The sequence below is a fragment of the Mesoplodon bidens genome (assembly GCF_964165515.1).
Source record: "Mesoplodon bidens genome assembly, chromosome: 18".
Classification (NCBI taxonomy): domain Eukaryota; kingdom Metazoa; phylum Chordata; class Mammalia; order Artiodactyla; family Ziphiidae; genus Mesoplodon; species Mesoplodon bidens.
In genome coordinates this window covers 43,026,583-43,051,248 of record NC_138175.1, presented here as the reverse complement: position 1 = coordinate 43,051,248, position 24,666 = coordinate 43,026,583, and the positions used below count along the sequence as shown (strand labels likewise).

The following is a 24,666-nucleotide window of genomic DNA, read 5'->3' as shown; positions in this document are numbered from 1 at the left end:
TTTTAAAACAAACTGGTCTGGACACAAATGAGCAAAATAAAAACAGTTTGGAGAGAAACTGGCTGCTCGACCCTCCCTTTTCTGTGTGGCGTATCCAAGCTTCATTGCTTAAAAAAAAAGGTGTTTAATAATTACCTTTGTTGACCTCTGTACCTTATGGCTTCCTCCTCTCCTGGGCACGAGACATGGCCATTCCTAGGGCACTGCTGTGCAGAGGAAGGTGGTCAGCTGCCCCGGGCAGGTCCCTGGGCTCCTCGAGGTCAAGGAGAAGGTAAGGCCACCAGCTGATGGGAAGGCTGGCTGACCCCCTGGCCAGGGACCCAAGAGGGACTTCATCTGGAGAAAGGGAACAGGGAATGAGCACTAACTAGTTCAGCCTTGAACTGATTTTCCTCAGCAACGTTCCTGGCATCACTCAATGAAAAAATATCTATACCGTGGATCTATTGTGTGAGGTGCCTGAATTACTTGGGAAGTAATTGTGAGAAAAGCCTTCCTTCCTCAGACTTGACTCCACTAAGGATAGTCCAGTATGTTTGTAAATATTTCTTTTTAAAAGCCTTTGAAAAAATGAGGTTGGGCTGTAGAATGACTTTCAGGCGTGTCACTGCTGAGGGTTAGGGCACATAGGATAGGTGAGGGGGCACGGGGGTACCGGAGTAGTTTGGAAAAGAGCTTGGAACCCCAGTTGCCCAGGGTCTGAACGGCAGTCAAAATTTTGCTGGGACTGAACAAATTATCCCTAAGGAGTCGACGGCTGCATTTCCCCCCAACTATAGCTAATCATCTGCTCGTAGAATCAGTTCCCACAACCCAGGCGCGACAGCTGAGCCCCCATTTGCATCTCGTCCGATAGAGCATTTGCTGAGTGAACACCCATGTCCTCCTTGCAGCCTCCTGGAATTGGCAGCGGGTGGAAAATGGAAGAGACAAGCCTGAGAAAAAGGAGAGAGGATGAGAAGTCGATCCAGAGCATCGAACACAAGACCACAAATCTCCAAAAGGAGGTAAGGCCGTCCTTAGGGGCAGGCCCTTCCCAGGTCCAGCCACGGGGTGCACAGCCAAGTCCCCCCACCCTGTCTCTGATCGAACAATTCCTTGTGCTCACCTCTTTCTCTCTCGCCAGTGAACTCAGCATATTCTTGTGAGGTTAATACATGTTTGCTTCTGTGTGCTGGGTAAGCACCTGGAGGGGTGGCTGTTTGCTCAGACCAGTGGCCTTTTCTGGGATGGTCAGAGAGGACTTCTGATGTGGAGTCCCCTCTACAGCACCTTCACCAAATGTTGGTCCCTCTTATGTTTGAATACCTCCAGAGATAGGGAAATCCTATTCCTTCTTTCTTTTTAAACATCATTATTGGAGTATGATTGCTTTACAGTGGTGTGTTAGTTTCTGCTTTATAACAAAGTGAATCAGATATACATATACATATGTTCCCATATCCCCTCCCTCTTGCGTCTCCCTCCCACCCTCCCTATCCCACCCCTCTAGGTGGTCACAAAGCACCGAGCTGATCTCCCTGTGCTATGCGGCTGCTTCCCACTAGCTATCCATTTTACATTTGGTTGTTTATATAAGGACATGGGGAGGGGGAAGGGTAAGTTGGGACAAAGTGAGAGAGTGGCATGGACTTATATATACTGAATCAGACTATTTTATTCCTTTAAAAAAATTTTTCTTGATTCACGTATGATTTACATAGAGTGAAACGCACATCTCTTCAGTGTTCAGTTTGAAGTGTTTGACAAACTGGTCACCCCAGAAAGTTCCCTCTTGCCCCTTTCCAGGAGGGCCCCACCCCCCGAGTTCTATCTCTGCAGAGTAATTTTCCCTGTTGTGGAATTTCATAGGACGGAATCATACAGGGTGTGTGTGAGCAGGGTCTCGTTGGTAGGAAGCTCATATTCTACAGAATGGCATGAGAGAAAGCTCACAGCCCCCGAGTGTTTCTGTCCCTGGAGGCCTTGCTGCTCACCCCCTCACCCCCACTCCCCTGGCCAGAAGCCCCAAACCCTGACTTCACTCTTTGTCTTGGGGGAGAAGCTCCGTTCTGCTCTGCCCACCTAAGAGGCGAGTCCCAAGGGCCTTTCCTGTTGGTGACTGATTGTCAAATCAGCCTTTATTTACCATCTGGGCACCTTTGTCAAGGGTGGTAAGGGTTGGCGCATGGAACCTCAGCCGGGCCTAGGAACCATACTGGATGTGAACCCTGGGCAGTAACGGAATCTTTCTGTTCCTCTATTTTTTCCTCTGTAAAATGGGTATGATAATGGCGTACCCGACTCATGAGGCTGTTGTGAGGATTAGTTGACTTACAAGCAAAGCCCCAGGAGCAGCTCCCTGGTGCTCCCCCTGCAACAGCACAGGGTGAAGGTGCCTGGGACACTTGGGGCCACCCTGGCCACACCCAGAGTGGAAGGGAGGGAGGGAGGAAGAGGGCTGCGTCTGGGCCTCTTAAGCCCCACCGGGTGGCAGCACTAACTCTCCTCTCCCCTTCTCCACACCCGAGCTGGGCCTGTTCAGCGGCATCTGCATCATCGTGGGCACCATCATCGGCTCCGGGATTTTCATTTCCCCCAAGTCTGTGCTCAGCAACATGGAAGCCGTGGGACCCTGTCTCATCATATGGGCAGCTTGTGGGATTCTTGCGACACTGGGTAACAAAGATGCCCCGCCCTGGCGAACACCTTCTGTTGAGTGTGGGGCTGCTATTGGAGCTCTATCTGTGCCTGGTCTTGCTGCTGCCTGGATCCCCTTCAATGCTTGTGCACAGATAGGTGTAAATCGGGCTTCACAGAACGTCCAATGGCCAGAGTTCAGGATGAGAGTCACCATGATGGGCTCCGGGAGCGTGTCCCCCACGGGGGAGAGGGGTTCCCTCGACCAGGGCAATGCCTCACGAGGGGCCCGGGGCCCCCTTCCTCTCTGTATTCCAGGCGCTCTGTGCTTTGCGGAGCTTGGCACGATGATCACCAAGTCGGGGGGCGAGTACCCTTACCTGATGGAAGCCTTTGGCCCCATTCCTGCCTATCTCTTTTCCTGGACCAGCCTGTTCGTCATAAAGCCCTCGTCCTTTGCCATCATCTGTCTCAGCTTCTCTGAGTACGTTTCTGCGCCCTTCTACTCAGGCTGCAGCCCTCCTCAAGTGGTCATTAAACTCCTGGCTGCCGCTGCCATCTGTGAGTACGTGTGTGAAACACTGGGCAGGGGTCAGAAGAGACCTGGCACAGATGGTGTGGGGAGACTCGGCTCCTGCACAGCCAGCAAGAGGCCGAGTGGGCCTGGAGGCGCTGGTGAGGAGCCGGGCCAGGTCTAGTCTTGGGCCCAAGCCTGATGCCCTTGGCCGTCCAGTCCCTGCTCTGCGGGGCCATCGGAGCTGTCAGGGACGGCTGGCAGCAGGCTGTCCCACAGGGGCCCGGCTGCTTCTCCATTGCTCTTGGGGGGAGGCAGCCAGGCTGGCTTTCAAAGGTGCATTTGATGGATGTGGCGGTGGAGAGGGGAGGCTGGAGGGGTGGGCCTGGGAGTGGAAAGGAGACTCTTTCCAGGGCCTTAAGAAAGGAGGGAGATGTCGAGCCCACAGACACAGAATGTCACCCACCTCCGACTTCCCCAGTGCTCATAACCACGGTGAACGCGCTGAGCGTGCGGCTGGGGAGCTACGTCCAGAACGTGTTCACAGCGGCCAAGATGGTGATCGTGGTCGTCATCATCATCAGCGGACTTGTCCTCCTGGCCCAAGGTGACCTTTGGCTGGAGGGGAGTGTGGTGCCACACAGAACAGACCATTTGGAAGTCTTGCTCCTAAGCGTATCTTTAAGGCAGGAATTTAACAGAAACAGTCTTTAGTTTCCCAGTTTTTCAGAGTGTGTTTGATAACCTGAGGTCATTTGATAACCCTGCCTTCACAGGCAGATGATGCCAAGTCCCAGTCTGGTCAGCTGACACCCACTTTTCACGGTCTGGCTTAATTACAGGAAGTACAAGGAATTTTGAAAATTCTTTCGAGGGCACAAAACTGTCTTTGGGAGCCATCGGTCTGGCGTTTTATAATGGACTCTGGGCGTATGATGGATGGTAAGATGGCACACGTCTGGCTGTGGGTTTCTTTAGGCTATTTTACTGAAACCGTGTGGAAAGCAATGACTTCTCCTTTTGGGGGTTTGGTGGGAGCCTGACATTTACCTTCGCATCTCCCTTTTGTTAAGCACCCCGCCCTTCACGCTTCTGTTCTCCTCGGACCCCAGAGACACTGAGGCACCTGCCCCTTTTCCATTCGCTCACGTGCCAGCAGCCCTTGACACAGTGTCCCGTGAGCCCGCAGTGGTGGGACCCTGTGCCAGAAGCTTCACCAGACACACACAGGCTCAGCTGGCTTGGAGGCAGTGAGGGCTGCCAGGCACTGGACAAGGCATATGTTCAGTAGCACTTCTATTTCCACCTTGCAAACACTAGGTTTAGTCGATGAGATTCTGTTTATGTCCAGTGGCCATCCGGGACACTGGTCTTTCCCTCATGCAGAGCATCCGCAGGCTTCATTCCCTTTTCAGACAAAGAATCTTCCATTTTTTTCAAAGCACACTGGGGACTCATTACTCCCGATACTTGTTGAAAATTCACACGATTCCCATGGAGGGCAAAGACCTACCAACTGAAAGATGTGCAGATCTCAGTAGTCCCACCACCACCAGGTCTCTCTGCGAAAGACATTGCTCCGAAATTCCTACAAGGGGCATTTTCTCTGTGATGGAGTAGCTTAAATGAGACCTACATTTATTATTTTGTGTTTCATTATCTTCGCAAAGAAAGTCAAAGTTATGTTACTCACGTTACTTTTTTTCCCCTCTAGGAATCAACTCAACTATATTACAGAAGAACTTAGAAACCCTTTCAGGTAAGAAAGCTGAGTCAGGGCAGGAGACAGTGGACAGGTGAGGGTATTTCTCTCCCCCAACCATAAAGTGGCGGATGGTTTCCTCATTTACACTCGTTAGAGCTTGGTTTTGTTTGGGGTCGTAGAATGGTTGCTAAGGGGAAGGAAGAACTCTAGCTTATTTTGCTTTATAACCAATTCAATTTTACTGCCCTGGAGTCTGAGAGAGGGAGAGTTCTTTCTCATTTGAAAATGTCACATGTCCCCACTGGGACTCTGCTGTCCCACAAGCCCCCTGCTTCTGGGTGGGCCTCAGGAAGGGCAGCTGTGACCCCAGCCCACCCTAGGGAGCAGGCGGAGGGCTGGCCGGGGTGGGTGGAAGAAAGGACTAGACCAGGACAACAATCTTGTGAGTCTAACAGGATGCTCTGGTCTGACTGGGTCCCTGGGTCCCTGCCCCTCCCAGAAACCTGCCCCTGGCCATCATCATCGGGATCCCGCTGGTGACAGGGTGCTACATCCTCATGAACGTGTCCTACTTCACTGTGATGACAGCCACCGAGCTCCTGCAGTCCCAGGCTGTGGCCGTGGTGAGTGCCCAGGGTCTCTGCGGAAGGGTGCCTGGTCTGTGGGAAGGGGACAGGCAAGGGATACGTGCTCACGTTGAAAGGCCCTCACCGCGGGGGAGGGAAATAATTGTCTAGGAGACCAGACACGGAGAGGGTGAGCAGGTTAGGGCAGTACCAGCGACCCAGCTGAGGTTCCAGGCTGCCAGCAGGTGGCAGGTCCTGCTTTCCCAGCACACCCCGCCCGCCCGGGGAAGGCACAGAGTGTAGCTGCAGCAGGGCTGGACTTCACCAGGGTTGGGGCTTTGACAGGCAAGTGTAGGGGAGAGAAAGAGCAAAGGAGTCATTAAAAGAGGGAGTTATAATCATGGATTGTGGAATTCAAGCTGGGGGAGGAGGGAAGAGGACAGCGGGATGGGTGTGAGGGACAGGTGGAAAGGTGGGTGGGGTCCACGTGCCGGAGGAGGCCGGCGGAGCTGGAGCGGGACAGGAAATGAAACTAAAAACAGGCAATGAGGTGACAAGGATGGGGGGGCGTGGAGAGATGCAGCCTGATGACGGGCCACTGACCGGAGAATAGGCGGCTCAGGTGGGAGGGAGACCAGGTCATTCCAAGGGAGGGAGAGGCAGGGGCGGCAGAGGTTGCTGAAACACCGCGAATTATGCCAGGAAGAGGTGGAGAAGAGAGGTCCATCACCATCCGCAGAGGAGGTCGTTTCCTCCCGACGGGCGCTCCACTGTTCCTCCCGGAGGTGTCCGGGAGCCCAGCTCAGCGGGGCCGCTGGGAGGGCACAGCAGCTTGCGGGGCCGGTGGCTCCTGGGGGCACGCACGGTCTCAGGACGCACCCACTTCTCTCGCAGACGTTTGGCGACCGCGTCCTCTACCCCGCCTCGTGGGTCGTTCCACTCTTCGTGGCGTTTTCAACCATCGGCGCCGCTAACGGGACGTGCTTTACGGCGGGCAGGTAGGGCCGGGCCCCCACCCCGGGGCGGAGCGCGCACAGGGCGGCGCCAGGCCTGAGTTGGGGTGATGGAGCCGAAAGCGTGCGCGGACCGGCGCGTGGCGTGGGCCGGCGCGTGGCGCGGGCCCGCGGTCCCCGAGCGAGGGAGCGAGCGAGCGGGGACAGTGCCGCCCGCCCCAGCGCAAGACGGGGCTTCGCGACCCGGGTGAGCGAGGTTGACCCGTGGGACTTTTCACCGAATGAGCTTTCTTGAACGTCTTCTCAGGTTAATAGATACACAGTCTAGATCAGGGATTGGTAAACTTAAAGGGCAGATAGTGCAGGTTTTAGGCTTGCAGCCCGTGTAAACCTGTCATGTTCTGTCTTTGCAGTAGAAAGGCCAACAGCTGTGGTTACCGTCCACTAAAACTTTATTTACATAAACAGGCAGTTTTCCAGCCCCTGCCGAGCCTCTGGACCCTATCCGGTGTAGAGACGGTTGCTTTGGAATCCCCTTTACGATGGAGCATAGTTTCACATCACCTCCACTCACGAGCTAGTTGGGGATGGTTTTTATAAACACTGCGACAGGGGACATTCGTGAACACGTCTTTGCCCAGCTGTCCAGCGTTCTGAGTGGATAGAGTTCTGAGAGTGAAATTGCCAAACGTTAAGCACGTATACGCTTAAAAAAAGAGAGAAATACATGCCACAAAATCATTCCTTAGTGCTAGTCCTTTCAGTTCTTCGAAAGTGTTTTGGCTATTCTAGATTCTTTGCACTTCTATCTGAATTTTAGAATCAGCTTATCGATTTCTACAAAAGAGCCTTCAGGGATTTTGAATAGAACTTCACCTAATGTATAGATCAATTCGGAGAGGACTGCCATTTCAAAGTACTGATTCTTCCAATCTACGGGCATGGACTATCTCCCCATTTATTTAGGTCTTCTTTTTTTCAAAAAAAAATTGTTTTGAGTAGCAGCTTTCAGTATACAGTATACAAGCTCTTGCACATATTTTGTCAGATTTACTCTGAAATATTTCATATTTCTTCATGCTATTGTAAATGGTATTTTCAAAAATGTAAACATTTTCAGTTTCTGATGGTTTGTTGTAGGTATATAGAAACACATTTTAAACAGCTCTACTGAGGAATAAATACCATAAAACTCACTTTGTAATTCGACAATTCAGTGATTCTAGTAAATTTACAAAGCTGTGCAAACATCACGATCCAATTCTAGAACATTTTCATCATTCCAGAAAGTTCCCTCATGCCTGGTATAGTTAATCCCCTTCCCACCTCCAGGTCTAGGCAACTACTGATCTGCTTCTGTTTCTATGACTTTGCTTTTTCTAGACATTTCATGTAAATGGAATGATACAGTATGACATTTGCATCTGGCTTCTTTCACTTAGCATGTTATTTTTGAGGTTCCTCTGTGTCCTAGCAGGTATCAGTTCATTCATTTTAATTGCTGAATAGTACTCCATTTTATAGATGTATATTTCACTTACCCATTCACCAGCTGATGGACATTTGGATTGTTTCCAGTTTGGGCTATTGTGAGTAATGCTGCTGTGAGCATTCATGTACATATATGTCTCTCTTTTTTTTAATGTTTAAGTGTGCTTTTATGGACATATACTCTTTTCACACAAATTTGATCATGCATTGCATTTTGGTCTGCGATTTGCGTCTTCCTTGAATTAGCGATATATCATGAACATCCTTCCAGGTCCTCACATGTAGATCTTTTGCCTAGCAGATTCAAAAAAAGTTGCTTAACATCAGTAATATCCAGGGAGACTGAGGAAAACGATGCTCTCATCCACTGTTTATAGGGGATAAAAGCTTACATTTTGAAGGTAGAGAATGATGTACTCTCTGTCCTGAAGGAAAAAGGAAGATCCATTACAGGGCATTTTCTGTAGTAGCAGCGGATTCTGTCACTAACACCATGTCCTCTCTCGTGAAAGAGTTGAATTCCGGTGAGTCCCTGGTTCCCTCTCATTTGTCTGCTCATTGCAGAAGGACCCGTAACTTATGTTAGAGATCTCTGAAAAGGCTTTTCTAGCACAAATCCATGCCCGAAAACCCAGGTACCTTCACAGTGGACCTACCCCAAGTGCCATGCGTGGCGATGTGTAAGTATCTTCTGCTTGGGGGTATTTTCTCAGTAACAGAACACTTTTAATGCTACAGAAACAAAGTTGCCTTGAGTGCAGACCTGGAGGACGCGCTTTCTTTGCAAGTTCTATGGCCTATCTGCAGAAGGAAATTAGTCTGGGTGAAGCTCCAGGGTGTCTCTGGGAACTCTGAGGGATGGCATTCCTACTTGTATCTCATTTGGCTCTGCTGCTAGTGATGGAGGGTCTCCTGCAGAGGCGGGGAGTGGCTGTGGCTCACCACAGGGACAAGGGCACTGGCAGCAGAAGTTCTGGGAAGTGCTCCTTGGTATGAGCCCTCCCAGAGTCTGCCATTAGCCCCACCAAAGAGCCTGTTCGTATATGTCTTTGTGTGGGCATAAATGTTTTCATTTCTCTGGGGTAGATTCCTAGGAATAGAATTGCTGGGTCATGTAGTAACTTTGTGATTAACTTTTAAAGAAACTGCTTAACTGTTTTCTAAGTGGTTGCTCCATTTTAATTTCTGTAAACAATGCATGAGAGTTCCAGTTTCTCCACATTCTCACCAACACTTGTATTTGTCTTTTGCTTAAAGTTATTCCACTGGGTATTAGTATGTCACTGTGTTTCTTTGTTTTAATTAATTAATTTTTGGCTGTGCTGGGTCTTTGTTGCTGCATGCGGGCTTTTCTCTAGTCGCAGTGAGTGGGGGCTACTCATCGTTGCAGTGCGTGGGCTTCTCACTGCAGTGGCTTCTCTTGTTGCGGAGCACAGGCTCTAGAGCGCAGGCTCAGTAGTTGTGGCTCACGAGCTTAGTTGCTCTGTGGCATGTGGGATCTTCCTGGACCAGGGCTCAAACCCATGTCCCCTGCATTGGCAGGCAGATTCTTAACCACTGCGCCACCAGGGAACCCCTGTCATTGTGGTTTTAATTTGCATTTCCCTAATGACAAATGATACTGAGCATCTTTTTGTGTGCTTATTAGCTATTCGTATATCTTCTGGTGAAATATCTATTCAAATCTTTTGTCCATTTTAAAAATTGGGCTTCCTTTTATCTTCATATTGAGTTGTACATGTTCATCATATATTCTAGATACATCCTTTACCAGGTATCTGATTTGCACGTATTTTCTCCCAGTCTGTGCCTTATATTCTCATTTTTTTTTTGATCAGCTTTGGCTTCTTTTTATTCAGGAAGCATACAGTTTTTTTTACATTCCAGAAATAAGCAAAAATAGCAGTTTTAAATATGTTACAAAGTTGGCTTTGGGGGCTAAATAAGCTTTTTGAGAGAGGGACCAGCCAACTAACCTTTTCATCAAAGCACCAATGTATCTTCAGTCTTTTGCCAAGCTCCACCACAGCGGTGGCCACCTTGCATGTGCTATACACCCCAATCATGTGAAAGCTATAACGGAGAGTTGCTGCGAGTCTCTCTGCAAGGCACCAAGAACAGACAGTTCCAGCTTCCTTTCTTCAGACTGAATCAAAGTTTGGGAACTTTTCAATTGCTCTCTCAAGTAGTGCTCTCTCAGCATGAAGACTAGAATTTGTTAACACTTATATATCACAAGATACAGTATATCACTTCCAATATTCTGGAAACCGCATGGTAGAAGTTATAAATAAATGAACACTAAAATTACTTTAAAAAAGTTTTACATCATTTAGTTGGTAAGGACATTTACACGTACAACACAATTTACTATTAAACATTCTATAACTGGCTTCACATAAAGATGAAAATAATACAAAATGACCCGACATTTTCAGTTAAGTGTGGAATTAAGACTGTAGTTTTACTGTAGTCAATATCAACTTTACATATTTTTGCCAATTGCTGTGCTATGCCCTTTAAAATGGGAATTTCTTCCTCGGGGTGAAATTCCATTTGGATATGTGTTCTTGCTTTGTACAAACTACTAAAATCTGAGGGACACAGCAATATCAAAGACACAAACAGTAACTGCACAATATTATCTGCTGGATTAAGCTAATACAAGTGGACAGAATTCTTCAAGTTCCAATAGCTAATAAAGCACTATATGAAATGAACAAGGTGAAACATCTTAAGAATGAATATACTCTGCACCCAGAACATGTAGCATTTCTTTAATTCACAAATCTGCCTCATTAGGCTTTTACAAAATAAATTAGTAAGATCTCAATTTGCTTGAGGCATCACAAGCTCGTAATGCCTCACTTGGCCTTCCTGTTTGAGCTGGTCTAGTAAATCCTCCTTCCGTCTTTTTCTACCTACCACCAGGTACCTATCGTGGCCCACCCCATGAGACTTACTCTTAAGACCATACTTCTGGGCAGCCTGATGTATTTGCTTCCGCTCATCATTAGTCAGCTCTGTAGAGAAAGTTAAATCCGTGTGGCTCTCCGAGAGGGCGTAGTTTCTGATGATCTGTTCAGTATCTCTCTTGGCAATTTTATTTACCCTCTCTACATCAAGACCAAGCCCTGCCCGCTTATGCTGCTCTTTGACAGAGATTGGCTCCCGAATGCCCTCACCAGATTTACCTAAACCACTACCCGTCCAACCCATCTTTCTCAGCAGCTGATTTCCAATGTTATCTTCTTTGATCTGTTGTTTGTAAGCCTCCTCTGCTGAGCGACCCTGAATTTCATTTCTTGAAATCACATCTTCAGTAGCTCCTTTCTTCAAGTTGTTAATGACAGTCGGCTGGGTCTTTTTGAGGGTTTTCACAGCTTCCCCAGCAGCTTCATATTTGACAGTTTTCTTCACTTCAACTGCTTCTGCAATTACTTCACTCTCTAGAATCACCTTGCATTTCCATCGGAGTCCCATCATTCTTTCATAGACATATTCAACTGTCATTCGATTAAACTGAGCTGTGTCGTTCAGCGTGCACACAGGATTTGAAGAATTCTCATAAACTACGAGATCCTTTATATCTTTCTTCTTCCCAGATCCCCTGGTGAAGAGCCTGTTTGACATTGTGAACTTCTGACAGATGGGTAAGTGGGTTGTGTTTTTTGAAGGATTTTCAAAGCCTCATCAGCAGCTGCATGTTTACTTGTTTTTTTTTTTTTGGTTCCACAACCTTCAGCTAAGCAGCGATCTTGCAAAAACACTTGACAACGCCATATACAATTTGGCATAATCTCATATTTGTATTCAACAGACATTTTGTTGTATGAGGCAGAATTGTTAAGGATACCAATTGCATCATTTGCATTTTCTGTAAGGATAACATTGGTCCAGTGTTTGGCAGAAGCATTAAAAATCGGCTGCCCAGGGCTTCCCTGGTGGCGCAGTGGTTGAGAGTCTGCCTGCTGATGCAGGGGACACGGGTTCGTGCCCCGGTCCGGGAAGATCCCACATGCTGCAGAGCGGCTGGGCCCGTGAGCCATGGCCACTGAGCCTGCGCGTCCAGAGCCTGTGCTCCGCAACGGGAGAGGCCACAATAGTGAGAGGCCCGCGTACCGCAAAAAAAAAAAAAAAAAAAATCGGCTGCCCAGAAGCATCTTTAGCCAGCACCACCAGCTCTTCTGGTGGTTTCAGAGCTGGAGGAAATTCATATGAAGGCATGCCAATCTGACACACCACAAGGTCCTCTCCAATCGTGTGCTTGAATTTCCGTCAGACAACCCTAACTTCAATACGTTTCTGCAAGAGTTTTACAGCTAGCTCAGTAGCTCGATCCCTGGAACCATTCTTGCTGCCAGCATAACCTGTAGTTAAGTAGATATTTTGGCATCTAACTTCACAAGCATAACCATCTGTTAGAAGTTTTTCATTTTTGGGGATGTCAGCAGGAGGGGTTTCTTTTAAAGAAGCATATATATATTCAGGATTTGTCTTACATGCCTGAATACAATGAGTTAACATATATGTGTAATTAATTTTATCAGATCCAGAAGTCATCTCTGGATTAGAAAGGTTCTTCCAGATAGTTGCTGTTAATTTTTCAATAAAATACTGCTTCTCAGCTACCACTGACTCAGGAAATATCTGTGATGGTGAAGGCTCAGGAGCTGACTGGCAGTTTGCCTGCTGTGATGTGCTGCTGGGGGCAGGGTTCCCACCGTCAAAATACATGTTGGCTGTTACAGGCTGGTCTTTTGTGAAAATAAATACTGATGAATCACAATACTGAGAATTTTCATCTTGTATGCTGAAAGAGTCTTGAGTATAATCTTGGTAGATGTCTCCTGGCATGCTGGCAAAATGTGTTTGTTCATTTACCTCTTTTGTTTGAGGGCCGTAAGGATCTTCCTGTCTTTCATCTTTTGAACTACTGGCTACAACGTGTACAGGCTCAAAACGAGGTCTCACATGGAATTTGGAACCAGCTTACTTTTTAGGAGGATTTTGACCATCCCATGTTGAGTGGTGACGTTTTTGATCTTTGGAAGGTTTGGACAGCATCAGATCATATGAAGGCATCTCCCCAATATCAATACCTTCAGCCATTTGGAGAATTTTTTCCATCAAGCGTGGGCTGTACCTGCAGCCCAGGAAAACGTGGTTGGTCCAGGCAGCGGAGAGCGCGAGGAGCTGGTCTAGGGCAGCCCCGGGATAGCTGTACAGGTGCCGACAGATGAAGCTGCGCCACAGGGCCCACTGCCGGTCACTTTCGTGGCTATAGCGCCACTGCTCCAGCATTGGCTCGGGCAGGGGCGGTGGGAGGGGCGGCGGCAGCGGCGGCGGCGACAGGAAGTCGCCCCCCAACAGCAGACGTCCGCCAGCCATCTTCTCCGCCCCCAAGCAGGGACCCCAGGGATGAAGCAGACTCGCTACGGGGGTCGGTGGGGGGGGGCCGGGTGAGGAGGGGCCCACCGAGGCGCCAAGACCAACTCCCAGGGGAGTGGAGTGTGTGCGTGACGGGCGACCGCTGAAAAGGCGAGCACGAGCTCGCGTCCCGGCAACCCGGGAGCACGCCCGTTGCACTCCTCCAACTCGTGGAGGAGCAGGAGGAGGGCACCCGCCGCAGTCACACGCGCGCCGGGGAGGCCGAGCCAGCCCCCGCGCTCCGCACCTCCGGCTACCCGCAGACTCACGCAGTGCACTGGGAAGGAAAAAAAAAAAAAGACACAAGCACGCTTTGCTCCCCTTCCTCTAGTCTACCTACCCGCGTGCAGCCCCGAGGTTGTGAGCTATTCTCATTTTCTTAGTGGTATTTTTGAACACCAAAGCTTTTAACTTTGACAAAGTTTATCAGGTTTTTTTTTTTTTTTTTCATGTGTCATGCTTTCGTTGTCATATCTAAGAACCTTTGCCCAACGCCAGGTCACAAAGATTTTCTCTTCTGTTTTATCTTAAATGTTTATTAGGTTTAGCTCTTACATTTAGGTATATGATCCATTTTGAGTTAATTTTATATAGTTATGTACCTGTGCAGCTTGGGGGTTGGCCAGGGACTTGTGCTATATTGAATTATGTTGGATATCATTTTTATGAGGTCAAATCTAAGATTTTTGCTTACTGGTTTTTGAGTTTTCTATCTCACATAAACAGACCTTCCTCTCTCCTTTCAAGAATGCCCACCTATGTTTTCTTCTGGCATTTTACTTTAGCTCTTTGATCAATCTAGAAAGCGTCTTGATGTGAGGCATAAATCTCACTTTTTTCCCCAAACATTTACCTGTTGTCCACCCTTTCTCCTACTGGTTTGAAATCCAGCATTATCATTCCAATGTACTTGATTCACTTTGTTTCACTGCTAAATATTCTCCTGTGTTATTATCTTACTTATTACATGTTTCACAGCTTCAGTAATGTAAAATCTAGTAGGACTGGTGCTCCCACATCAGACTTCTCCTTGCCTGTTTAGCATTCCAGATGCACTTACAGTAATTTTGTCCAGTTCCGAAAAGTCGTGCTTGCATCTTCAGTGCATGGAATTTATATATTGATTTGTGGAGAACTGACGGAATTTAAAGAGTGAATTCACAGCATCATCTTGAGTCTAAGCCTCCCCTCCATCTAGCAATCCCTTTCCTCCCAGTTTCACTGACTTGTTCTGGGAATTAATACTATGTTTATATCTTTTCAAAGTTCAAAAAGTAGTTTTTAAAAATGAGTCTTTTTGGCCTGTGTATTCCTGACTTCTGATGTTATTGTATTGTACTCAGAAAGTGTGATCTTTACAATATTACTTCTTCAGAAGTTTTAAGACTTCCCTTGTGGCTTACTGCCATTTTTATAAGTGTTCCCATGGTCTTGAAAATAATGTGTATTCTACTAACTTCTAGGTTTTTATGTTATCATTAAGCTTGTACCTTGACTGTTCAAATCTTATGCACTCATAGTGGTTTTGTCAAGCTTTGCCTCCTATGTTTCATGGGCTCCTGTTTTTTTAAAATTTATTGAGGTATAGTTGATTTATAATATTATATGTCCCACGGGTAAAAGTCCCAGATGTACAACATAGTAATTCACAATATTTAAAGATTATACTCCATTTATAGTTATTATAAAATATTGGCTATATTCCCTGTGCTGTACAGTAAGTATATCCTTGTAGCTTATTTTATACATTGTAGTCTGTACCTCTTAAACCTCTCCCCACTTTCCTCTCCCCATTGGTAACCACTAATTTGTTCTCTATATTTGTGAGTCTGTTTCTTTTTTGTTAAATTCACTAGTTTGTTTTATTTTTTAGATTCCACATATAAGTGACAACGTACAGTATTTGTCTTTCTCTGTATGACTTATTTCACTAAGCATAATACCTACCCTCCAGCTGTATCCACATTGTTGCAAATAGAAAAATTTCATTCTTTATTATGGCTGAGTAGTATTCCATTGTGTATATATGTGTGTAAGTGTGTGTGTGTGTATATATATATATATCATACTTTCTTTATCTGTTCATCTGTTTATGGACACTTAGGTAGCTTCCATAGCTTGGCTATTGTAAATAGTGCTGCTATGAACATTGAAATCCATGTATCTTTTTGAATTAAGTGTTTTTGTTTTCTTCAGTGTTTTTGTTTTCTTCAGATATATACCCCGGAGTGGAATTGCTGGGTCATATGATAATTCTATTTTTAGTTTTTTAAAAATATTTTATTTATTTGTTTATTTGGTTGCACCAGGTCTTAGTTGCAGCACGTGGGCTCCTTAGTTGCGGCTCATGGGCTCCTTAGTTGCGACTTTCTGGCTCCTTAGTTGTGGCACGTGAACCCTTAGTTGCAGCGTGCATGTGGGATCAAACCCAGGCCCCCTGCACTGGGAGCACAGAGTCTTAACCACTGCGCCACCAGGGAAGTCCCTCTATTTTTAGTTTTTTGAGGAACCTTCATACTGTTTTCCACAGTGGCTGCACCGGTTTACATTCCCATCAACAAGGGCTCCCTTTTCTCCACATCCTTGCCAACATGTGTTGTGGTCTTTTTGATGATAGGCATTCTGACAGGTGCGAGGTGATAGATATCTCATTGTGGTTTTGATTTGCATTTCTCTAATGATTAGTGATGTTGAACACCTTTTCATGTCTGTTGGCCATCTGTATGTCTTCTTTATAAAAATATCTATTCAGTTCTTCTGCCCTTTTTTTTTTTTTTTTTTTGGCGATACACGGGCCTCTCACTGTTGTGGCCTCTCCCGTTGCGGAGCACAGGCTCCGGACGTGCAGGCTCAGCGGCCATGGCTCACGGGCCCAGCCGCTCCGCGGCATGTGGGATCTTCCCGGACTGGGGCACGAACCCGTGTCCCCTGCATCGGCAGGCAGACTCTCAATCACTGCGCCACCAGGGAAGCCCTTCTGCCCATTTTTTAATCAGATTGTTTTTATGATGTTGAGTTGTATGAGCTATTTATATATTTTGGATATTAACCCCTTATTGATCATATCATTTGCAAATATATTCTCCCATTCAGTGGGTTGTCTTTTTGTTTTGTCAGTGGTTTCATTGCTGTGCAAAAGCTTTTAAATTTAGTTCCCATTTGTTTATTTTTGCTTTTGTTTCCTTTTCCTTAGGGGACAGATCCAAAAAGATCTTGCTACAATTTATGTCAAAGAGTGTTCTGCCTATGTTTTCTTCTAGGAGTTTTGTGGTTTCTGGTTTTACATTTAGGTATTTAATCCATTTTGAGTCTATTTTTGTATATGGTATGAGAAAATGTTCTAATTTCATTCTTTTACATGTAGCTGTCCAGTTTTCCCAGCACCACTTATTGAAGAGACTATCTTTTCTCCACTGTATATTCTTGCCTCCTATGTTGTAGATTAATTAACCATAAGCATGTGGATTTATTTCTTGGCTCTCTATTCTGTTCCATTGATCTGTGTGTCTGTTTTTGTGCCAGTACCATACTGTTTTGATAACTGTAGCTTTGTAGTATAGTCTAAAGTCAGAGAGTGTGGTATCTCCAGCTCTGTTCTTCTTTCTCAAGATTGTTTTGACTATTTGGGGTCTTTTGTGTTTCCATACAAATTTAAAAATTATTTGTTCTAGTTCTGTGAAAAATGCCATTGGTATTTTGATAGGGATTGCATTGAATCTGTAGATTTGCCTTGGGTAGTATGGTCATTTAAACAATATTAATTATTCCAATCCATGAACGTGGTGTATCTTTCCATCTGTTAGTGTTGTATTCAATTTCTTTCATCTATGTCTCATAGTTTTCTGAGTATAGGTCTTTTACCTCCTTAGGTAAGTTTATTTCTAGGTGTGTTATTCTTTTTTTTAAATGCAATTGTAAATGCTGTTGTTTCCTTAATTTCTCTTTCAGATAGTTTGTTGTTAGTGTATAGAAATGCAACAGATTTCTGTATATTGACTTTGTATCTTGTAACTTTACCAAATTCACTGATAAACTCTAGTAGTATTTATTTATTTATTTATTTATTTATTTATTTATTTATTTATTTATTTATTTTTTTGTGGTACGCGGGCCTCTCACTGTTGTGGCCTCTCCCCGTTGCGGAGCACAGGCTCCGGACGCACAGGCTCAGCGGCCATGGCTCACGGGCCCAGCCACTCCGCGGCATGTGGGATCTTCCCAGACCGGGGCACGAACCCGTGTCCCCTGCATCGGCAGGCGGACTCTCAACCACTGCACCACCAGGGAAGCCCTATTTTTATTTTTATTTTGTAGTGTATTTAGGATTTTCTATGTATAGTATCATGTTGTCTGCAGACAGTCACTGTTTTACTTCTTCCTTTCCAATTTGGATTCCCTTTCTTTCATTCTCTTTCTTTCTTTCTGTCTGACTGCTGTCGTTTGGACTTCCAATAACATGTTGAATAAAAGTGGCAAGAGTGGGCATCCTTGTCTTGTTCCTGATCTTAGAGGAAATGTTTTCAGCTTTTCACCATTGAGTATGATGTTAGCTGTGGGCTTATCATATATGGCCTTTATTATGTTGAGGTGTGTTTTCTCTCTACTCACTTTCTGGAGAGTTTTTGTCATAAGTGGTTGTTGAATTTTGTCAAAAGCTTTTTCTGCATCTATTGAGATAATAATAAGCTTTTTCTGCATCTATTGAGATAATAATATAGTTTTTATTCTTCAGTTTGTTAATGTGATGTATCACACTGATTGATTTACAGATGCTGAACCATCCTTGCATCCCTGGGATAAATCCCACTTGATCATGGTATATGATCTTTCTAAAGTGTTGCTAAATTCAGTTTGCTTATATTTTGAGGATTTTTGCATCTGTGTTCATCAGTGATATTGGCCTGTAATTTTCTTTTTTTGTGAGATCTTTGTCTGGCTTTGGTATCAGGGTGATGCTAGCCTCATAGAATGAGTTCAGAAACATTCCTCTGTATTTTTTGGAATTGTTTGAGAATGATAGGTGTTAGCTCTTCTCTAAATGTTTGGTAGAATTCACTTGTGAAGGCACTTGGTCCTGGACTTTTCTAAATTACTGATGCAATTTCATTATTGGTAATTGGTCTGTTCATATTTTCTATTTCTTCCTGATTCAGTCTGGGGAGATTGTACAGTTCTAGGAATTTGTCAATTTGTACTTGGTTGTCCATTTTACTGGCATATACTTGTTCATAGTAATCTCTCATGATCCTTCGTATTTCTGTGGTGTCGCTGATAACTTTTCCTTTTTCAATTATGATGATAGTGATTTGGGCCCTCTTTTTTTCTTGATGAATCTGGCTAAAGGTTTATTGAGTTTATCTTTTTAAAGAAATGGCTCTTAGTTTCACTGATCTTTTCCTTTTTTAAAATTTATTTATTTATTTGTTTTTGGCTGCATTGGGTCTTCATTGCTGTGCATGGGCTTTCTCTAGTTGCGGCGCGTGGGGGCTACTCTTCATTGAGGTGCACATGCTTCTCATTGTAGTGGCTCCTCTTGTTGAAGAGCATGGGCTCTAGGCATGCGGGCTTCAGTAGCTGTGGCATGTGGGCTCAGTAGTTGTGGTTTGCGGGCTCTAGAGCACAGACTCAGTAGTTGTGGCGCATGGGCTTAGTTGCTTCGCAGCATGTGGGACCTTCCCGGACCAGGGCTTGAACCCATGTCCCCTGCATTTGCAGGTGGATTCTTAACCACTGTGCCACCAGGGAAGTCCCTCATTGATCTTTTCTATTTTTCTTTTTTAATCTCTATTTCATTTATGTCTGCTCTGATATTTATTATTTCTTTCCTTCTACTAACTTTGGGTTTCATTTTGTTCTTTCTCTAGTCCTTTTAGGTGTAAAATTAAGTTGTCTGAGAGTCTTCTCATTTCCTGAGGTAGGCAGTATAAACTTCCCTCTTATAACTGCTTTTGCTGCATCCCATAGATTTTGGATCATTGTGTTTTCATTTTCATTTGTCTCCAGGTATTTTTCGATTTCCTCTTTGATTTCTTTAGTGATCCATTGGTTGTTTAGTAGCATATTGTTTAGCCTCCACATGTTTGTGTTTTTTTCAGTTTTTCTCTTGTAGTTGATTTGTCTCATAGCATTGTGGTCAGAAAAGATGCTCACTATGATTTAAATTTTCTTAAATTTACCAAGGCTTGTTTTGTGGCCTAGCATGTGATCGCTCCTGGAGAACACTGCATGTGCACCTGAAAAGAATGTGTATTGTGCTGTTTCGGGACGGAATGTTCTGTATATATTGTCCATCTGGTCTAATGTGTCATTTAAGGCCAGTGTTTCCTTATTGATTTTCTGTCTGGATGATCCGTCCATTGATGTAAGTGGGGTGTTTAAGTCCCCTACTATTATTGTGTTACTGTCATTTTCTCCTTTTATGTATGTTAATATTTGCTTTATATATCTAGGTGCTCCTATGTTGAGTGCACATTTATTTACCATTGTTATATCTTCTTGGATTGATCCCTTGATTGTTATGTAATGTCCTTGTCTCTTGTAACAGTCTTTATTTTAAAGTCTATTTTGTCTGATATAAGTATTGCTACGCAGCTTTTGTTTTGATTTACATTTGCATGGAATACCTTCTTCCATCCACTCACTTTCAATCCGTATCTTTAGATCTGAAGTGAGTCTCTTGTAGGCAGCACATATATGGGTGTTTTTGTATCCATTCAGCCATTCTGTGTCTTTTCATTTGAGCATTTAGTCCATATACATTTAAAGCAATTATTGATATGTATGTTCTTACTGCCATTTTGTTATTCGTTTTGGGGTTTTGTAGGTCTTTTTTGTTCCTTTTTTGTTCTCATCTCTTGTGATTAGATGACTATCTTTAGTGTTATGTTTTAATTCATTTTTCTTTTTTATGTGTGTATGTAGTATAGATTTTTGGTTTGTATTTATGTGAAGTTTATATATAGCAAACTATATATATATATATATATATATATATATATATATATATATATATATATATATGATTGTTTTAAGTTGCTGATCTCTTAATTTCAAATGCATTTAACAACCCTGCATTTGTACATTCCTCCCCTTACGATTACTGTTTTTGACATGTTTTACATCTAATTGTTTTGTGTATTCTTTAACTGCTTATTGTGGATATAGATGGTTTTACTACTTTTGTCTTTTAACCTTCCTACTAGCTTTGTACATGGTTGATTTTCTACCTTTACTGTATATTTGCAAGGACTTCTGTTTTTTATATCTTCTGACTGTTCTCTTTTTCAGTAGGAATACTCCCTCTTTTGCCTTAAATTCTGATACTGATATTGCTGAATCAGCTGTCTTTCAGGCTGCTACTTTTGGTAACATGTCCCATCCCTTTTATTGTCTACTTTTCAGTGTCATGGGCTGTGGCTTGTGTCTCTTTCAACAAACCCAACCCGAGAGTCTCCAGCTGGGCAAGTGGAATCCGATCACACTGGATGTGATTACTGCTAGATTAATTTCTAACATACTCCTTTGTGTTTTCTTGGCTTAAAAAATCTTACCCTGATTTATTAACCATCAAATGTCCTTTATTCCTTTTTTTTCTTCCGCTGATGTGGATGGAAGTTATATTTCTATTCTTTTAGCAATTACCTTTAAAATTTAACATGAATACCTAGTAGAGCCTATCAGTATCTCAGTTCTCTTCCCTCTCTTGCAAGGGCTCTCCCTTTCATATCATCTAGTGTATCAGCTACACCTTGTTTATAATCCCAACCAACCCTCCAAAAAAAGTCCATCATGACAGAAATAAAAAATCCAATACTTACATACATACCAAATGTGCTTTACTGCTATTTCCTTAATGTTGCTTCTTCAGTCAATTCCTTCTCAGTTCAGTGTCCTCTTTGGTTGTAGATTTTTTAATAGTTTCCAACAAGGACTGAAGAGCTGTAAATGTCTCACAGTTATTGTCTACAAATGTATTTGCCAGTAGTCTTGAATGATAGTTTAGCTGTGTAGTATTCTAATCTGAAAGTCAAATCAATTTTCCCTCATCACTTTGAAAGTGTTTCTCATGCGATGGCTGTTGTTCTGATGGTCCTAATTTTGTAGCTATCTTTTAAATTCAGTAGCTTAAATTTTTTCCCCTTCCACTCTAATGTTTATATCTGGGTATGTTTTTGTCTAGAACAGGATTCAGTTTGAAGGCTCAGTGTTTTTTGATTGTGTAAAGGCTCTCTGCTCTTCTTTGAATTTCTTACTCCATTCAATATACTTGAGCTTCTTCCTAGGTTTCTTCTCTTAATTTCATGTCTACATTTTCCACTTCTCTATGCTTCATATGCAGTCTAGCTTTTACTTTTTTCACTTGTATTTGTCTGTTGTTGATTAAATTTTTAATTAAAGTAACTTTTTGTTTCCTTAGGAATTCTGTTTAGCTCTCCTTTCCTTTTCCTTTACCATTTTAAAGATAGCTTTTCAGATTCCTGAATCATCAGAAGTTCTTGGGGGTGGACGGGGTGGCTCAGCCATTTGTTTGCATTTGCTGACTCACCCTTGATTTTCTGATTTTTTAAAAATACAGACTTTGGGGCTTCCCTGGTGGCGCAGTGGTTGAGAGTCCGCCTGCCGATGCAGGGGACACGGGTTCGTGCCCCTATCCCGGAAGATCCCACATGCCGCGCAGCGGCTGGGCCCGCGAGCCATGGCCGCGGAGCCTGTGTGTCCGGAGCCTGTGCTCCGCAACGGGAGAGGCCACAGCAGTGAGAGGCCCGCGTACAGCAAAAAAAAAAAAAAAAAAAAAAAAAAAAAAAAAAAAAATACAGACTTTGGATTTAGGAAGTGCAAGGCATGTCTGTGTTGGCTTCTGTCAGGTGCACCAAGCACTGAGGTCCACAGGCCCTGGACTAGTTTTTACATTTGTTTCTTGCATAGATTTCAGGACTCAGATCAGGTACCTCCTCCTTGAAAGGGGCTCCTCCACCTCCCACTCCACCCCACCCCCCACAGGTGACCCCACTGCACCAGGATGCATTCCTCTAAGATGCATTTAATCATCTCACTTACTTCTTCTGCAAAACGCAGTCATCTCAAGAGGCTAGACTCCGACCTGAAGACACCAGGGTCATAACTGAGTCCCCTTCTCTGTGGCCTGGGTAGTGATGCTCAGGACACACTTGCTCGGTGATCATACAGCAGCCTTCGCCCTCATCGACTGACTTCCTTATTACTGCCCTTTCAGACTTGTTTACGTTGCAGGCCGGGAAGGCCACATGCTTAAAGTGCTCTCTTATGTTAGCGTCAAGCGCCTCACTCCAGCCCCTGCCATCATCTTTTATGTAAGTATGAATTCTGCCACAAAAACACCCCCTTAAGGCAGAGGGTCCCTCAGTTTGGATGATGAAGTAAACTTGATCACTAAGCTCAGTGATTTTCAAGTGCCCGAGGTTCCCCCAGCCCTCAGTTATATAAATAGGTACATAAAAAAGTTCAAAACAATTCAAATAATTTACCCAACTTCTGCTCCTTGTTCTGGATTTATCCACGAAGGACACTGTTTGAATCTTCTGAGCTTGTACCCTCTACACTTCTTACGTGTACATTTGTATGTTCTGAGTCCCTGGTAACAAACTGGACAAAAACCCGCTAGCTTATGAGGAAGAATAAGGCATTTTACAAGGTGGCTAATGACAACAGCTTCTCATTACGGTCCAATAATTCAGAAGTCATGGGACCCTTGTGAATTATAGGTGTTTGACATCTTCTGATTGGAATTTCTCAGTGAGGGATAGTCCTCGGCTGTATGCAACTGTTTTGGGCACCTCTGGACCATCCACACCCCAGCCTCAGGGCCAGATTCTTCCTCCCACCCCCAGAGGGAGCCCCTATTCTCTGTCAACCTACTCCCTTTGAAGATGAGAAAAAGGACCCAGAATTACAAGGCCCTTGGAATTACAAGTCCAGGACCGTGCAGCTAATGCAGTCAAGACCAGACCTAGACAGCCTGGGTTTTATGGTGCAGGGCCCTTTCCCCCAATGAAAACTCTCTGGAAGGAAAATTCATAATTAGGAAGCTGGTGCAACATACATACACATTTTGTTTCTCCCCTGCTTAAAAGAGCTACAAACTTTCCAAGTCCTTTCATCACACCTCAAAGAGCTGTCTGGTTTAACCCCAAATATAATGGGATACATAGGAGTGTTCTTTCACATTAAAGTGTTTATCCACAGAAAAAAAACGGCTTCTTCCATCTTTTGTGAAGTGATAAGGTTAATGTTTTCATGTACTAATGACCTAAGACTTCCTTCTTCTTTCTTCTAGGGTATCATAGCGATCATTTATATCATCCCTGGTGACATAAACTCATTAGTCAATTACTTCAGTTTTGCTGCATGGCTGTTTTATGGCTTGACGGTCTTTGGACTAGTTGTGATGAGGTTTACGAGGAAAGAACTGAAAAGGCCTATCAAGGTAAGTTGTTCCCCAAATGTCACAAGTGGCTTTGATTTCCTGAAATGAACTAGGTAGAAGTAACTATTTTAACTTCTAGGAGCATGCTTTCTATTTTCAACCTGACTCTTCTCTCGAACATCAAACTTTACAGTGGAGTTTGCTCTTCATTTCATAGTATAGACTATGATCCAGTCAGCCATCTCATAATTTATTAAAGTTATCAACAATACCTGTGACCTGTCTCTCTAACCAAAGTGAGATGTCCAGGTCTGATAGTTCCAGGACCCCTCATGAATACACTTTCTGTCGACCGATGGGGAGTTCTGATTCTGGCCCAGACCCATTCCTATGCATGCAACCACTAACGGTCCGTGTTTGCAGTCTGTTTTGGGCTCCTTCCCACCTCCCTCCATGGCTGGTTTGGGTCCATATACCAACGAGGAAGAAGAATGTATTTTATTTTGCTTATGTTACAGGATTTTTTGGTTTGTTCTTTGTTTTTTAAAAAAACCTGTGCTATTTATTCTTATGATAACAAGTGAAGATGTAAGAAAAAGGCAGGCAAGAAGAGGGCTTCAGTAACTAGAGCAAGAATAAAGATAATGTCTTTAGCTTCAGAATGTTGTTTCACAAATCTGGTTAAAAGTCTTTCTGGCACAGTAGCTTTGACTATCACCAAGTTGCTGAAGTCAGAGAAGACATGAAGCAGCCTGCTGGAATCAGGCAGTTCCACCTCAATCAGGGCATCAAGCAGGCAAAATCATTATGGTAGCACAGATTTTTAATCTGCGCAAAATCTCTCAAACAGAAATAAAAAGGATTTGAGAGAAAATAATGAAGTAAGGAGACAGGAAAAAAAAAAGAGATTAACATATGTATAACTGGAGTCCTTGAAGAAGAAAATGCAAGTAACAGAATTCTTTTTTTTTTAAATTTTTATGTAT

At 44.2% G+C, this 24,666-nt stretch overlaps 2 protein-coding genes across 2 annotated transcripts in view; one reads left to right on the top strand and one right to left on the bottom strand.

Annotated features, from left to right (window-relative positions):
- The first annotated feature begins 238 nt into the window (after nt 1–238).
- SLC7A9 (solute carrier family 7 member 9) overlaps nt 239–24,666 on the top strand; it is a 33,709-nt gene continuing 9,281 nt past the window's right edge. Inside the window, exons 1-11 of the mRNA XM_081216358.1 lie at nt 239–271; nt 894–1,007; nt 2,511–2,658; nt 2,938–3,180; nt 3,615–3,740; nt 3,976–4,075; nt 4,848–4,892; nt 5,338–5,461; nt 6,299–6,402; nt 22,511–22,607; nt 23,591–23,740. Of these exons, the coding sequence (XP_081072484.1) occupies nt 921–1,007; nt 2,511–2,658; nt 2,938–3,180; nt 3,615–3,740; nt 3,976–4,075; nt 4,848–4,892; nt 5,338–5,461; nt 6,299–6,402; nt 22,511–22,607; nt 23,591–23,740 (1,224 nt within the window). The 5' untranslated portion in view covers nt 239–271; nt 894–920. The remainder of the gene's footprint in view (nt 272–893; nt 1,008–2,510; nt 2,659–2,937; nt 3,181–3,614; nt 3,741–3,975; nt 4,076–4,847; nt 4,893–5,337; nt 5,462–6,298; nt 6,403–22,510; nt 22,608–23,590; nt 23,741–24,666) is intronic.
- On the bottom strand, nt 10,678–13,239 carry LOC308605972 (NF-kappa-B-repressing factor-like; the record flags this gene model as incomplete). The annotated part of the gene is given in 5 exon segments (XM_081216357.1): nt 10,678–11,459; nt 11,462–11,774; nt 11,998–12,126; nt 12,130–12,840; nt 12,844–13,239. Coding segments are annotated over 5 exon segments (2,331 nt in total).